The 18,032-nt window shown below is 34.5% G+C and overlaps 1 protein-coding gene across 2 annotated transcripts in view; it reads right to left on the bottom strand.

Annotated features, from left to right (window-relative positions):
- Nucleotides 1–18,032, bottom strand: part of GMDS (GDP-mannose 4,6-dehydratase) — a 337,377-nt gene that overhangs the window by 243,715 nt on the left and 75,630 nt on the right. For both annotated transcript variants that reach the window (XM_070747167.1, XM_070747166.1), the window contains exons 5-6: nucleotides 5,031–5,223; nucleotides 2,091–2,195 (exon numbers count right to left, since the gene is read on the bottom strand). In XM_070747167.1, coding sequence (XP_070603268.1) covers nucleotides 2,091–2,195; nucleotides 5,031–5,223 — 298 coding nt within the window. The remainder of the gene's footprint in view (nucleotides 1–2,090; nucleotides 2,196–5,030; nucleotides 5,224–18,032) is intronic.

Here is an 18,032-nt window from a genome sequence, read left to right as displayed (position 1 = left end):
TATATATACATATACAGTGTTCCCTCGATTTTTGTGGGTTCGAACTTCACGAAACGTCTATACCACGGTTTTTCAAAAATATTAATTAAAAAATACTTTGCGTTTTTTCCCCTATACCATGGTTTTTCCAGCCCGATGACGTCATACGTCATCGCCAAACTTTCTTCGCCTTTAATAAATATTTTTTTAAATAAACTTTAATAAATAAACATGGTGAGTAATAATCTAAATGGTTGCTAAGGGAATGGGAAATGGTAATTTAGGGGTTTAAAGTGTTAAGGGAAGGGTTGTGACATTGTTCATAGCCAAAAACAGTGTATTTACTTCCGCATCTGTACTTTGCGGAAATTCAACTTTCGCGGGTGGCCTCAGAACGCATCCCCCGCGAAAATCGAGGGAACACTGTACAAATATAATTATTTGTGGCTATCCGAAGTGTATATGATTTTAAGTATATGTGCAAGCATATGTATGTTTCACATATACATAACATCTGGTTACAGTATCTACTGGAAATAGTCTCAGAATTAGACAGAATTACAGATTTATAGATCAAAAGCAGCATTGAATACAGATTTCTTTTTTCTTTTCCCAAACCATACCACTCTTTAAAGAGGCAATCTGACCTTAAAATTGTCTCATAGGAAATCCAACTTAATTTTCAATTTTAAAAATATCAGAAACCACACCAAAAACTGTCAAAAACATAGACTTCAGATATCTTACACCATTTTAATTAATTTGAAAACAAATAATAGATAGATAGAAAGATGTAGATATGCTTTCAAATCAAAATATATTTTCACCTTAGAACAAGGACAGAAACACCAGCCTGAAGATGACGAGTGAGACCTCGTCAAAACGTCGCCAGAAATTTCCAAATCCTACACGGGAAGAAACCCGAATATACCAAGACCGTCATATGTTTCGGCGAAATCACATTCACCATCTTCAGGCTGAGGTTCCAATCTTTGTGTTGTTTACAACATTTTTTACAACAACACAAAGATTGGAACCTCAGCCTGAAGATGGTGAATGTGATTTCGCCGAAACGTCGCATAGACATGCAAAACATTACACAGGGCAAAACCCGAACTCAGAACAATCTACATACATATACCCGTGAAAATTTACGAAAACAAATATATATATATATATATATATATATATATATATATATATATATATATATTTCATTCTCTTATTTCACCCAGTGATGAAAGTTCTAATGGATCTTTCTTTTTTAATATCTTACAGTCATATTAATTTCTGTATGAAAAAAGACTGCTTTGAAAGTTATAACTCATTGACAAGTAGAATTGTTCCCATCTTCCTTTTAAAACGATTGTCTGGCTTTCCAGGGATAACTGAGGACATTTTAAAACCTCTGAAAGTGTGTTTCTGATTTCCATCTGTCATTCAAAACAAAAATAAATGAACAGCAGTGAACGATGGTATTTTGATATAACCCTATGAAAGTGGGAAGAATTTGGCATGGAAAAGCAACTTCATTTCGTTTTATTTTAACCATTTTAAATGCCTACTCCCAAAATATTGGCTTCTCTCATTTATCTCTTTTCTCAAAAAAGACATTTTTAAGAAGTTGGAAAACTTTTATTTATGCCCTCTTTATTCAATATGAATGTTAATCTAAACCTTGGTTATTTTTTTCTATGAACTAATGAACTCTGAGCAAAACAGCAGAAGCATTTTTTGACATTAAAAATATACAACCATGATAATGAATCTCTGTAGGATAGGCCAGATGTGGTTTCATGATGACAGACATCATTTTATCATAGGAATTTTTTAGAATTGAAATGGAAGTCTCAAAATTCTGTTCTTTTAATGGTGCTTATAGGTTACACAATTTTACGGATGGTGATTGTGTTTTATTGTGATAACTATGAAAGACATCTCATAAATTCTGAAATAATTGCCACTGAACTGTTATATAGTACATTAACCTCAAGGTTACATATAAAAAGCTTTCATTATAAAGAGTTTTTTGAATCTATCAAAAAACAATTAGTTAAACAGAAATGTGTTTCTTTTCAGTAGTAATGAAAATTTCTGGACATGTTCCTTACCTCTCCGGGGACTCTCATGGTTGAAAAGAATACCATTCACAGCAAAGAGATTGTAGGCTTCCCTGAAATTAACCACAATCCAATATGCATACAGTTTGGCTGCCCCTGAAACAATTATTGTAATTATTTATTGAAATATTTATTTATTCACTAACACACCCATACCAAAAAGAAAAAGCCAATACATGTCATTTCTAAATACAGTGTTCCCTCGATTTTCGCGGGTTCGAACTTCGCGAAAAGTCTATACCACGGTTTTTCAAAAATATTAATTAAAAAATACTTTGTGGTTTTTTTCCTTATACCACATTTTTTCCCACCTGATGACATCATATGTCATCGCCAAACTTTCGTACGCCTTTAATAAATATCTTTTAAAAATAAACTTTAATAAATAAACATGGTGAGTAATAATCTAAATGGTTGCTAATGGAATGGGAAATTGTAATTTAGGGGTTTAAAGTGTTAAGGGAAGGCTTGTGATACTGTTCATAGCCAAAAATAGTGTCTACTTCCGCATCTCTACTTTGCGGAAATTTGACTTTCGCGGGCGGTCTCGGAACGCATCCCCCACGAAAATTGAGGGAACACCGTAATTCATTAGAACTCTGGCCTCAGCCACATTTTCAATTACTGTTAGCACAAAAACTGATGTGGAACAAAACACTCACAAAAAAATGTTAAGTGACTTTTCTCATCATGACCTATCTAGTGGTGGGATTCAAATTTTTTACTATCGGTTATGTGGGCATGGCTTGGTGGGCAAAGCCGGGGAAAGATACTGTACAATCTCCATTCCCGCCCCGCTCCAGGGGAAGGATACTGTAAAATCTCCATTTTTCTCCCCACTCCAGGGGAAGGTTACTGCAAAATCCCCATTTCCTCCCAATCAGCTGGGATTCCAGAGGCAGAGAATGGATGGGGGCGGGGCCAAAAGTGGCATTGACCAATTCTCAGAACTACTAACATTTCCGCTACTAGTTGTCTAGAACTGGTCAGATCCTGCTGAATCCCACCTCTGCTCCTATCATAGGTATAATTGATATTTAAGCATTAAACAAGAAACTGGTAGAATACTTAATCACACTATGGAATAATGTTTACTTGAAACAATGTAAGATAGAAGTATTTAACTTTTATCTTGGTCGGAAATTCCAGTTTCTTTTAATGCTGTAATACTTAGTCTCTTTTAATTAATCAATGAATGCATGATAGCCATAAAATAAAATAAAATCCATTCAAATGATCCAAAAACATGATCACTTGAATATAATATAGTTTAGTGATTAGGGTGCTGGCCCAGGTACCAGAAGACTATGAGTTGTAGTCCGCCCTTAGGCATGAAAGCCAGCTGGATGACCCTGGCCTGGTCACATTCTCTCAGCCCAGACATTTCACACGGTTTATTGTTGTACAGAAATTAGGAGGAGGAAGGAGCTTTAAGTCAGTTGTCGCCCTTGAATTATTTATAAAAGAAAAATAAATGCAGGAAACAAACAAACATTTAAATTTACCATTAAAAACAGAAAAATAATAGTGATATTAACTCATTTTCAGCAATGAATGATACTAAAAGACATGTAATAAGTACAATTTGTGTAAATTTTAAAAAAGAAGAAGTACCCATTCAATGGCTAGATACTGTTTATCAATAAATAAGAAATAAATATTTCTGCAATTAAAATAATAGCAAGCAGATAAAATAAAATTCTTTCTGCAATTCAAATAATGGCAAGAAAATAAGAGAATGGATTAAAAATGAGATACATTACTGCACAAAATAGACCTTTTTTAAAAAAGAACTTTATTTTGGCATTCTACAAATGCTTTTAATCTGGCAGCATCTGGATAGTGTTACCTGGCTCAGAAACCTGGATAGGAAACCTTCAGTTAAAAAATAACCCAGGAAGGCACAGTAGTATACCACGTTTATACTACTGTACAAAGGCTACACAGATACATTCATGGCATCAACAGAAATAAAATTCAACCTGCAGAAGACCTTCCAAAGTCCTTCAAAACAAATAGGCTAAATCTTTAAATTGCTGAACCAACAAGTGACATGTCTAACATGGATTGTAATCTCACAATCTGTGATGTTGCATCCCACTATAAGAGTTCTTTTGAATCTGTCAAGAACAGGGTTGGGCAATTAATTTTGCCATGGGGCCGCATGCGAAATTGGGATGGCATTAGAGGGCTGGATTAATATAATTAACTCAGTTCTATCCAATACTGTATGTTATTGGGTAGAACTGAGTTAATTATATTATAATTATAAATTATAATTATAGATTATATTATATTATATTTATATAATTATATATTACAATTATATTATAATTATAAATTAATTGCCCACTCCTTCCTTCCTTCCTTCCTTCCTTCCTTCCTCCCACCATTTCTCCTTCCTTCCTTCCTTCTCCAGATGGAGAGAAGCTTCTGTCTCTCTGATTTTCTCTGCTTTTTATTTCTGATTTTGGGCAGTTCTTTACTTCTCTTTCAAAATATTCCTTTCAGGTGCCTCTCTTCAACTGACCTACATTGTCAGTTGAGAAAACATAGTGGAGGCTTTGCCTGAAAGTAGCTTTGGATTCTTTTTCTTCTTCCTCCTCCTATTTCCCCCCCCTGAGAGGTGGGGTGGGGGTTTGTTTTAAATTTCTTGAAAAGACCAATGAAACCAATGAACAATTAAAAAATGAGCATTTATTGGACTTTTGCAAAAGGGCATGGAAAGAGAATGTCTCCTTCCTCCCTCCCTTCCTCCCTCCATTTCTCTTTCCTTGCTCCCTTCCTCCATTTCTCCTTTCTTCCTTCTTTCCTCCCTCCATTTCTCCTTCCTTCCAACCTCCGCGGGCCGGTCACAGACAGTGGGCGGGCCGCGTCCGGCCCCCCGGCGGCACTATGCCCAGGTCTGGTCAAGAAGATTAATACACCTACCATAAGGTGATCTGGGATAAAATGGAGTAGTCTCCTTTTGAGGTATTTCTTGCACTTTTCCATAAAGTTCACTTGTTGAGGCTTGATAGAATTTTACAGAGTTTATGAGACCACATGTCTTGATAGCATCTAGTAATCTTAAAGTGCCAACTCCATCAACATCTGCTGTATATTCTGCTAAATCAAACGATATCTGAGGAGATACAAAAAGACAAAAATGCATAATGAAAAGCAATGCTATCCACAAAGTTATATTTTGTGCTACACAGGTATAAACAGTAATCATTTTAAACATAAAACTTTGGTATCAGGTAATTCTATCAATTTATAAAGCATGAGCATGTGGAGGCTTACTATTTTATTGTAAAATACAGATTGTTTTTGTTGTGGATAATACGTTTGTTATGGAATAGTCTCTAATCAATAGAGATCTAAATTGTATGAAATCAAATTTTACGATCCAAAACTATATGTAACTACTGCTGTAACTGGAAAATAAATCTTCACTTAAATTGTGAGTATTATTATTATTAAAAGGATATTGTGCCTCTTCTGACTTGTAAACTTGTGCTTAAGGAAACCAGATGTAAAGAGTATATTATAAATATACAATACTCTTAAGGCTTCTGGCATTTTAAATTTATAGCTATTATGTTTTAATTAGACATAAAGCTTTCTGTAAGTGAGCCTGATTTTGATTTTGAGACAATGGCATCACCCCAAGTACATCAGTCCCAAATCTCAATTCATTCTGCACAGTGTAAGATTTCTTCTCTACAACTTTCTTAACATTGGTACAAAAAATTGACATAGTTAATTTTGAGGGACTTATCCTCACCTCCCAATTCAAGAATTTGATAACATAGTGTAATTAGATATAGAACAATCAGGAGTTTCAGTTCAGAATATTTATTGCTCAGGCCTATACAAAAAATCATGGTAAATATTAAATTGGTGCTAGACAAAAGTGAATGGAATTCAAGGGTGGGCTGGACTTAGAATGTTTGTGGACATGTAATGATTCTAGGCTACGTTTTCTCTTAACTCTGCCCCCAGCTCTGCCTGCTCTTCTACAACTGTGATGAGCATTCTTTCTATTAAAAGAATGCTCCAAATTTCTTAGGCTAGAAATAGAACGGTAAAGTATAATAAAATTATGTGTTATTACAAAAGACGACCATGTGACACTGAGATGCAATAATGACTTCACCTCTTTCCTTCTAGATTTAAATGTTGGCTGGATGCACTGGGAACAGAAGTACTTTTCATCAATAAAACCTTGCAACTATGGACTTAAATTATAAACTAAACAGACAAGGCAATAGGATATAGGAAAGATTTAGTATGAAGCTTCCTATTTCCCTCCCCTTACAGTCCCTAGCCTGATTGAAATGGAATGCTTGTTTTACTTCAGCCTTAATCCTCATTCATGGATAGCGGAAACAGCATGTTTAACAATTCAAACATCTCTCACTTTGTGAATGTCTCTCTCTACACACACCTGAGAAATATCCAAAACTTTCTAAATTACTTTTTTGATATCAGATCACATTAAGATTATAAATATGCTTTATCTATGAATGAGAGAATTATATGGTAGTCATGAACTTTGGCAAGAACTTCCTCTGACAGTTCCAGTAAATGATCTGAAATGTTTCTGCCATTTGTCTTATTTTTGAATCACTACCAGAATCTATATTTCAATGTTTAACAGTAATCATTTTAGAAATAATATAAAAAAAAAACAGCATGACATTTTCTACAATATAAACTATAGAGAGTATAAAACTCGTTTGCAATATATTCCTGAATTCAACATAATCCTAAGTATTTTATTGAGAGAGATTATTGAAAATTATATTAACATAATTAGGTTTACATAATAAATTCCTTATTTTATTGCCATCATTAATTAATTTGATTGTCAGCATTATAAAGGGGACTTTATTAGAATCATAATAATTTTAATATGAGAAAAAAGTTAAGTTTTTGTAAAATGCATACTTTGTAAAATATGTACATTTATAAAACATATTTATTTGACTTTTCACTATCTCACCATCTCTACATTGCTGTAGTACAGTTAGGACAAATAAAATTTGAAATGTAGCAGTGTCAATGATTAGTGACATTATAATGTTCTCAATTTTTTTCATACATAGTGAAATCCAGCTGTGCTAAATGCTTTAAACACTTTAAACAAACTTCCTTAGGGGAGTTGTAAAAGCATAGCCAATTGATTCTGCCTTAGATATAATGGGAATCAATTATTTAATAAAATGTGAATAGAGAAATGTAACAATTTTTTCCTATGATAGCAATTTAGAATTAATTTTTATGTGCAGCTTCATCTGAAATATATACTTTTAAATAGGTATGGTTGGTAAAAACACGCATTCTCATCAAAAGCTTTTTCCTTATTAGGATCAACCAAAAAGCCAGGTAAACGTTAAGGCTTTTGAATTCTCCAAAACTCATTATTTTCAAAGTAATTATGACATTTGTATTTACAAAGGGAGGGGAAAGGGAAATAAAACAGTAAGGAAAGCTAACATACCTAGAACTACAAATTAATAAATACTAGTTCAGAATTATAATTAGTATAGCAGCAGACTACCAGATGAATAAGCAAAACAAATGAAATATTATAAAATGAAACATATTTACAGTTTGAATTCTTGAAAAAAAATATCTGCGGTTTCTGTCTCTGAAAGTGTCACAATGCACATCCTTTATAGCCATTTTTACCCCATATATCTGTCATTGAAGGGCATGAAAATGCTATTCCAGCATATATTAAATAGCAAGCACATATGTGAAGAACATATGAAATAGCAAGGTTTATATATGACTTTTTTATATATAAAGGGGGGGGGGAAATAAGTGCCTATAGAAATAAATTCTCTGGTTTCCTAAAATCTAAACTTCTAAACCCAAATATGAGGTGGCGCAGTGGCTAGAGTGCAGTACTGCAGGCCACTAAAGCTGACTGCTAGATCTGCAGGTCAGCGGTTCAAATCTCATCACTGGCTCAAGGTTGACTCAGCCTTCCATCCGTCCGTGGTGGGTAAAATGAGGACCCGGATTGTGGGGGCAATATGCGGGCTCTGTTAAAAAGTGCTATTGCTAACATGTTGTAAGCCACCCTGAGTCTAAGGAGAAGGGCGGCACAAAAATTAACAAACAAACAAACAAACAAATAAATAGATCTCATTCTCAGCATCTCCTACAAACATTCTGAGAAGGAATGGTGCACTTGAACAGAAGCTAAGCATCAATTTAAAATAATGCAAAATGGAGTAAATGTGGAATTAGAGTACACGTATTACTGTATTTTTCCAGGATCAGGAGATCTGGTCCTGGAAATGTAGGAGGGATGAACGAGTCTACGGAGAGGGGCGGAATACAAACAAACAAACAAACAAACAAACAAACAAACAAATAAAATCTGTTAAGGGAGGAGTTTCATAAAAGATTGCTCAATCCTCAGAAAGAAGAAAGTGTGAGAAAGAAAATCAAAATGTTGCTTGGTATAAGATGTAATAGAAAGAAACTATCAGACTTTCACTGTTCTACAGGTAAAAAGTTGCGAGCATAAAAACAGCTGTTCTTACATAATTTTGGGGTACTAAAAACGAAAGTAAAAAATGTATATTGGCTCTACTTTCCATGATATAAGCAATCAACTAAGTAAGGTTTATAAAATGCATGATTCAACTTACACCATAGATTACACAGTCAGTACTGAAAATAGAAAACCACCATGCATACCATGATGATGCAATATTACCCAATAATGCATCGCTAAATTCTATAAAAGTCACAGTATCTGTTGCTTGGCGAGTTAGATAGCGTCTTTAAAGATTGTTTTATGCTAGTAAATTTAGTTATACCTCGAACTTGTTTAAATAAAGCAGATAATTTCTACTATATTTGCAGTGAAGTTACTTCTGAACCCAAAAACGAAGGATGATAACCGTGATTAAGAAAGCCTACAACTTGTATTTCAATTGCAAAACAAGGACAAAAACTGGGTACCACACATATGCTGTAATTCATGTGGATCAAGACTTGTACAATGGTTGAATCGGAAAAAAGCCTTTTATGCTTTTCATAGTGCTAATGATTTGGAGAAAACCAACACATCATATCAGTAATTATTAGTTTTGTATGGTGCCTCCAATTGAGAAAGGTCTTATTAAGAAAAAAAAGTTGTTTGTGCAGTATCCAAACATTCAATCAGCAATACATCCAGTATCTCATGGAGGAGGACTATCAATTCCAAAAATGCCTGGATCTTTCATAGTTGAGTTCAGTGAGGAAGAACATCAGGAAGCTTATAGTGATGAATCAACAGCCTTACATGACCTGGCCATCCACATCCGCCGAACCTCATCTCATAACACAAATGGAATTGAATGACTTTATAAAATGCAATTAGAGATCTGGATCATCCGAAGAACAAGGCAGAGGTTTCAGGTTTAATACTAAAGCAGTGGAATTTCCTGGCAAGTGATGTTTGTATATACCGTGACCACCAAAAAGACATTCTTCCATTCTTTGACCGGGAAGGTGGTATTGCTGTTTGTAACAACATCTGTGATTTAATGTCGGCCATCAACATAGATTATAACCCAGATAAGTGGAGGTTGTTTGCTGATGCTTCCAAGACGAGTCTTAAAGCTGTATTGCTGCATAATGGCAATCAGCTCCCATCCGCTCCAGTGGCTTATGCAGTTGCAATGAAAGAAACATGAAAACTTGAAAGAGCTCTTATGATGCATTAACTACGGTCAACATCAATGGTCAATCTGAAAGTGGTTGCTATCTTACGTGGTCTTCAAGGTGGATATACTAAGTATATCACTTAATTTTAATAAAAAGATATAGGTTTATATATACATATTAAGTTTTGGCGCATTATTTGCCTATTATCTGTAGTTGGAAAATGTAAAATGTCCATTGCATGAAAACCAGAGGCAACTAACAAATTTCATTATTATATTTGAATTCAGCATATGAAATTCATTAAGAAATGGCAAATTTCATTTCTTCAACTAAAACAAATTGAAAATTTGTAGAACCGTGTAATTTGTTCTCATAACCACAATGAAAAAGAACTCCCAGAAAACTTTGTTGTTACTATTACTGTTCAATGTTGCTGTTATCTTTCAATTACCAACTTTTAATTATCAAATTTCAGGTCACAGGATATGGAATTGCCAAAAATTCAGGTAAGGGGGTCAACAAATACATGTGTATATATGACACATTCATGAAATCACTAGGATTCAGTTTAATTATGCTAAGATTGTATTTTTAAAGATTCTGTAGGGCAGAGTCTTTCATCTAATGTCTTTCACCGATACACATCATAGTTAGTAAGCAATAAAAACATCAGCTATTATAACAAAGATTAGAATTATCAACTATTGTGATTGTTGATGCATCTGATGATATCTGACTAAAAATGCCAGCTATTTACAATCATTGTTAAGAATAGTGCTGTTCTAAATAAAAATAAAACAAAATCTTCCACAGAGTTTTCCTTGCTAATTTGTTTCTTAATTCTTATGATTATGAGACACATCATTCTTTTCATATGGTCAATTATTATATGGTATTTTATATGGAATAAAATACCATATAATAAACAAAAATCTGTAAAATATTATAATATAAGTAAGATTTAAAAAGACTGTGAGTATTTCCAGGTAACTAAGAGGATTTATGTTAATGAAAGAACAATGTATTATATCACACCACACTGTTCTTTTCAGCTGCCCTTTCAAAACGAGATTGCCAGGATATTGTACATTGTAATCTTATAAACATGTTGCAATCTGTAGACAAATGTCAAATAGAATTTTCACTTAGCAGATGTACTAAGATAAGCTCCCAACTATTTTTTAAAGATACACCTTGAAAAGCAAGCAGAAAAATATTGTTCATTCCTTCCTGAATAAAAAGTTATCAAAAATTAAAACAAAAAGTCCTAAGGTGGAAAAAATTCTTCAGGTCAACAGAATTATGTAAAATTTACATGGACTAAAGAAAAGACTAGCAATTAGTACAACCTCATTGGAAAGGAAGTTTGAATAGAAGAAATTGTAAAGAACTCTAAAGTGAGATGGGAGTACCAAAATGATCCAAGTGGCAAATTAATTTAAATCTGCCTTTTATATAAAAGTTATGACTTGAAAAACGACAGGCAAGATGCCTTCCAACAATGTGGCATTTATAGTCACCACTAAAAAAGAAACCAAATAAAAATGAAACGCAGGTGGAAATGAAGAACAACAAAATTTTTGCCTATTCAGAAATCAGCTGCAATATCAGGGATTTTTTTTTTTTTAATGCCAAGATCCGGCACTTAAAATTCTATCTTATACTACACAGAGTTTCTTTAAGGTCCAAATACTACAGGAAATAAGTGCTTATCTGTGAAAGCCAGAAAAATAACAAAGGTAAAGGGGGTATTTTCTATTCTTTTGCTGTTCTGCCCCCAACTGTGAAGTGTTTGGCGCTTCCTCTTAGTCTCAGCCATTTCACAGTGCATTTGGCTTTAATCAGGTGGAGGGCAGGAACTCAACATCCTGCAGCCTTGCTCTGATTAGGAGGAGTCAAATTCTACAAATTGGCATATTCTTCCTTTGCTCTTGCTTATTTGATGAATCATTTGTTTTAAAGAATTTCAAAGGAACACTCAAAAGGAGCAGACTAAAGATCGTTACTATTTTCATGTCTATTTATAATACCCCTAGGAAAAGAATGTAGAATGTATTTTCATTTCAATAAATGAATGTTTCAACATTCTCTTACACTAATGCCACAAAGCAATTATCCTGTTGAAAAACCTGCTGACTACTAAAACCACAAATCTATAAAATGTCACGGACTGGATCTTTTAAAAAATCAGTATAGAGTAATAAATTTAAAACTGCTTTATTGGTACAAGGTCTAATCACTTCGGTGGAGTCTACAGAAGTGCTAGGAATTATTTTTGGAGGGATGACTTATATGGAAGGTGCATAAATAACCTCCCCTCCAACTAAATTTTTGAAAAAGATTATGTGATTCAATGGTGGTTCACATGTTCCGCGTATACTATAGAAGGTATAAAATAATTCAACAATGAATTGAATTTTGAATAATAAAGCTGAAAACAAATGGAGACACTGGATGTACCAATAGGTATGATTAATTTATTTTATTTTATTTGTTCTAGCACCCACTTAAGCACTGAAATTATAACTTACTTACTCCCTCCTCCTCCTCCTTCTCCTCCATCCCTCTCTCCTTTCCTTTCTTCTGAAAGATCCAAATATTTTAGAATTTGCAAAAGATTATCTATTGCAAATAATATAGCAATTTAGCCATAAGTAAACCTTATGGCTAAATTGGCTAGAACCATTTTTTCCATATCATTAAAGAATATTGGAAAAATCATTCTAACAACAAAATTGATAGAAAGCTCAGCACCTGTGACTACAATAATTTATTTCCCCAAATATCAAATCAAGAATATCCCTCCTCAAATGGAACAGCCCCAGAATGGTTTGTATCCAATGGTGTCCAAATGTGATTGAAATTTACAAGACACCCTGGACTAGATTTAAGGCAGAGGTTTAGCTTCATTACATAAACATTGAAAAGTCTAACTGCAAAGACTGGATGAAGCCCAATAATAAGTTATAAAATAATCAGCATTCTTCCTGTGTGACAAGGGTTATGGAAAACAGAATATTCCACCTCATAACATCCCACCTCATAGGAATAAACCTTTGATATTATCCTCATCTAATCTCCCCTCTTTTCTGAAATCTACTCCATAAAACGATTGCTGACAGAGGGGAAAGATAGTTTAGAGACAGGTCATTTCAGTTTCCACAATATGCATTCTCATGTTTAGTGGGAACTGCAACAGAACATACTTAAAGATATGCATTTATATTTTATAATACAAAAGAATCAGTATTAGACAGACTGACTATAACAGGATTTAATATGCTGTATATCTCCAAATGAATATGTTCTCTTCATTAACCATCTACTTAGTAGGACAGTGCAACTTTTAAAATAATTTGAGAGGACCTCAGGTTTTATGTGAATTGCTATTAATTCAAGCAGCCATATTCTATTAGTCTTTTTCTTTCTTTTCTTTTTTTGCCTGAAGACTGAACCATTGCTTTTCATTCTCATTTGTGCCAAGTGATTTGTTGTGGTATAAAGGGACAACAAAAATGGCAAAATTGTTTGGAGATCATGTCATTTATAGATTTGTAGAGCAGGCTCTACAAAGTCTGCTCTACAAAGCAGTATGATCCAATATATCTTATGTGATTTAATTTCAGATGCAATAATTCATTATCCATGAGTCATATATGTTGAGCCTCATTTTTGCAGCCCTTTAAGATTAAGCCCCCAAAAGTCAGCATCAAAAACGTAAAAATCAACAGTGTTATTTTCCTGCAGATGTGGAAAGAACTAAGTATGCTTAAGATGTATTTTACTTTTCTTTAAAAACAACAACTCCAAGTTAATTTCAAATGCTTTGAAGAAAGAGGAAAAATTCTGACTACAATGCTCTTATTTTAATTAATCAATGCTTTACAAACAAAAAAGATCTGTCTACAAAAATGGCAGAGATATCATTTTAGCAATTATAAAAAGTGAATGTCTCTTTTCAAAGTTTAATTACTTTATCATCAATATATTAAAAATATACCATGATATGAAATTGATTTCATTTGGACATTGCTAATGTTAGTTATTAAAACTCAGAGGAACTAAAAAAGTATATATCATCAACAAGACCCATTTACCTCCGGAACCGCCTGCTACCGCACGAAGCCCAGCGACCGATAAGGTCCCACAGAGTTGGTCTTCTCCGGGTCCCATCGACTAAACAATGTTGTTTGGCGGGCCCCAGGGGAAGAGCCTTCAATGTGGCGGCCCCGGCCCTCTGGAACCAACTCCCCCAGGAGATTAGAACTGCCCCCACCCTCCCTGTCTTTTGTAAACTACTCAAGACTCATTTATACCACCAGGCATGGGGGAGTTGAGATAGTTCTTCCCTCTAGGCCATTACAAGTTATGCATGGTATGTTTGTATGTATGTTTGGTTTTATAATAGGGGTTTTTAGTTGTTTTTATTATTGGATTGTACATGTTGTGTTTATTATTGTTGTTAGCCGCCCCGAGTCTGCGGAGAGGGGCGGCATACAAATCCAATAAATTATTATTATTATTATTATTATTATTATTATTATTATTATTATTAAACTATGTTTATTGGATAATTGAGCTGTTATTCTTTGCCATACAGCAGTGATGGTGAACCTTTTTTTGCTCATGTACCAAAAGAGCATGCGCAATAACACGCATGGCCAAACCCATAATGCAATGCCCTCCCTCCATGCATGCATACACAAGCCACCACACTGTCCCCCACGCCTGTGCACAGACCTCACTGAAGTCTCCATACTTCCAGTAGGCCCATTGTGTCTAGCAGAAGTCTACCTCCAGAGCCTGTGGATAGCGAAAAATGAGCCCAATGGGTCAACTGGAAGTTTTTCGCCATCCACAGGCTCCAGAGGCTTTCCTGAAGCCTGGGAAAGGTGAAAACAGCCTCTCCCCCATCCACCAGAAGGCCAAAAATCAGCTTGCCAGTGCGCACTTAACGTGCTGGATCTGACATACGGCAACTCCTCACATTTGGCTCTGCCTGCCACCTGTGGCATGCATGTCATAGATTTGCCATCATGGCCATATAGTATTTAGAATATTTTGAAAAAAGTGTTGTAATTGGACCCACATGTATAGCATACCGTGGCATGTTTTTATCACAGTATTTTGCATCTATTTGGAAGGTTTGGACTCTCCAAAGCATCTGAACAATGTTTAAACTTGTCCATAAAATTACACAATTCTCTGTGTCAAGAAAAAGTAATCACTGTATCACAGCATAAAAGGTGTCATTTTTATGGGGTGAATATGATATGCTTTTAAAATTTCATTCGCATTTATACATACCTGGATATTTTATGTAACTCCATGTAACTCTTAGCTTGGGACAAAGGTCATTTGGAAGGGATGTGCCATTAAGAACTTACAAAAGCTTGCTTCTAACTTCCCTAATATAAGAGGAAGCATCTCTCAGTAAAGGAAGGATGCCCATGTTAAATAAGGAAATGAGTTTGCAGGATGTACACGTTGCTTTCTATTAAGGGCAAGCAATTTCAACAACAGTAACAACAAAAAGCAAGAGAATATTTTAGGAGATTAACTACTAATACCTTAGCTGTATAGTTATAAAAGGGTTAAAATTAAATTAAAATTATTTCAATAAAATTAGCCCAAATACTGTTGTTTAACTAAATACATTCAATTAACTATTAACTAAATTGAATTAACTAAATACATTAAATTAACTTATTTCTTTCTTTTTTCCTTCCTTTCTTTCTTTCTTTCTATTCTCCCTCCCTCTCCCTCTCTCTCTCACCCTCCCCCATTTCTGATATCCTCCCCCAAAAGGTCCATAGAAGCTTATCTATATGTTCCCAGGATAAGGTAAACAATCTGATGTGATTCCTGTATTGAAGGTAAAATACAATGAAATAGTTAGCTTGAACTCTACTTGTGTAGATCTGGTTGTTTGTATCGAACAACTACTTAGCAATGAGCAAAGAGTGGGTATAGATGAGTCAGATTTTTCAAAAAAAAACAACCAGTGAGTTCACCTTTACTTGGTGCGGAATAATTCTTGATCTTCCTTGTTCTTTTCTTTAATATTTCTGCTGTTACTGTAAGTTCTGCCTATAGTGGGAAATTCAAGCTCCATATCCGTTAATCTTCTTTGCTTTAGCTATTATTTGCTGCTTTGTTATATCCAGTGCTTCCTTGATGTTCTTCGTGTTTTAAGTGTCATTTATGATTGGGTATTTTTGGTTTTCTTTTTCTCCAGCTTCTTTCATCTGTTCTAGCTTGTTTGCATAGGGAAAAAACCCGCAAAGTATTTTTTTATTAATATTTTTGAAAAACCGTGGTATAGACTTTTCGCAAAGTTCGAACCCGCGAAAATCAAAGGAACACTGTACTTCAAAATTTTCTAAAACTTATCAATTTGTTCTTTAGAAATATATGTTTAAATGCCTGCACTATTTTTAATACTATATATTTGAAGCTGAAAAAATTAACATTATATTTACAATGAATATTTAAAATAAAAATATGCACAGATTATGCCCATATGCTATAGACCAGTGATTTTCAACCTTTTTTGAGCCGTGGCACATTTTTTAAATTTACAAAACCATGGGGCACATTGAGGGGGGGGGGGGTGCAGCTAAATAAAGTTTGGACAAAAAATTCCTCTTTCTCTCTCTCTTCCTCCCTTTCACTCTATTTCTCTCTCCCTCCCTCTTTCTCTCCCTCCCTCTTTTTTCTCTATCTCTCCATCCCTCTTTCTTTCTCTCTTCCTTCTTTCCTTTTTTGCTCTTTCTCCCTCCCTACCTCCCTCTATGTCTTTCTCTCTCCCACCTTCCCTCCCTCTCTTTCTTTCTCTCTCTCTCCTTTCTCTCTCTCTTGCTTTCTTTCTTTCTCTCTTTCTTTCTGTCTCTCTTGTTCTTTCTCTCCCTCTTGCTCTTTCTTTCTCTTTCTCTCTCTCTTGTTTTCTTTCTCTCTTGCTTGCTTGCTTTCTCTCCCTCTTGCTCTTTCTTTCTCTCTCTCTCTCTTTCTTTCTCTCTCTCTCTCTTTCTTTCTCTCTCTTTTGTTCTTTCTCTCTCTGAGCTTCGCGGCACACCTGACCATGTCTCACGGCACACTAGTGTGCCACGGCACACTGGTTGAAAAACACTGCTATAGACGAATGGTTACCCAACAAAGTTGTTTTTTTAAAAAACAGCCAAAAACTGTTTTCCCTTTCTGTGTCATTTCATGCACTCAATCAAGTCCTGATAGAAATGACAAAAGATCACACTAAAAAATTAATTTTCTTTATCTATTTTAATCTGGTTATCTTGCAAAAGTTTGAAAACCCAGAACTGATGTCACTGTTGTATCCCATAATAAGATAGCGGATAAATGTATGCATACGCTGGATAAGGAAGGAGGAAGGAGGGAAAAAAAGAAGAGGGGAGCCCTGTAAAATGTTTGAAAGCTGCCTTTGTTAAACAACACCCCCATTCATTTTAAAGAATTGCAGTCTTTGGCTCTTTAGCTAGTTTTCACCACTACAGTCTGCTTATCAAAGCACTTTATCAGTAGCATAGGAATACCGGTTAACCACCACATTCAGCTTTAACTTCCCAGCTAGCAGTCTGTCACCAAACAGCTGTTTTTTAATATATGCACTCTGTGATGCAGAGCAACTGACAAGCACTCTATTGTATTAGGGGTTTTGCGCATTTTGGGAATTGGTTTGATTTAAATGCTTAGAGAGAAGGGAGGGAAAACATCATTTGGAGCTTTAAAAGAAAGCAACCTGTATATGTAGTCAAATGGTATAGATTTAAAATTTATCACTTGTGGCTAGTTTGTAAAACACAAGATATCCTGCATGTATCCAATTGACTGGGAAATCATCTGGAATTAGCAGTAAATGGTGAAGCAATAACTTATGAAGGAATAATTTATGGTTCAATATAATCAATTCACTAAAGTTTTCCATCATGGCTTTCTTTAAATCGTGTATTCCAATTACATAAAGAATATGCTTGCTTGTTTGTTTACATGCATGCATGTGTAATAGTATCTGCCTTTCCATCTTTAGGGACCCAAAGACTGCCAACAGTCAAAATAAAAGGGAAGGAAAGCTCAGCCAAAAACTAAACTATTAAATTCAGTTGAACAGAAGCTAAAAAGCATTTGAATGCAAAAGGACTGGATAAAGAAGGTTTTGACTCATTTTCTCAAGTACTTTATAAAATATATCACTGTAGATCTGTTTTAGTGGTTTGTGACAAATTATTAAGACAAATTCTGGCTTGTCTCAAACACAAA

The sequence above is a fragment of the Erythrolamprus reginae genome, chromosome 3, assembly GCF_031021105.1.
Source record: "Erythrolamprus reginae isolate rEryReg1 chromosome 3, rEryReg1.hap1, whole genome shotgun sequence".
Taxonomy (NCBI): Eukaryota; Metazoa; Chordata; class Lepidosauria; order Squamata; family Dipsadidae; genus Erythrolamprus; species Erythrolamprus reginae.
The sequence above is the reverse complement of the archived record's forward strand: the minus strand, read 5'-3'. Positions and strand labels throughout refer to the sequence as shown.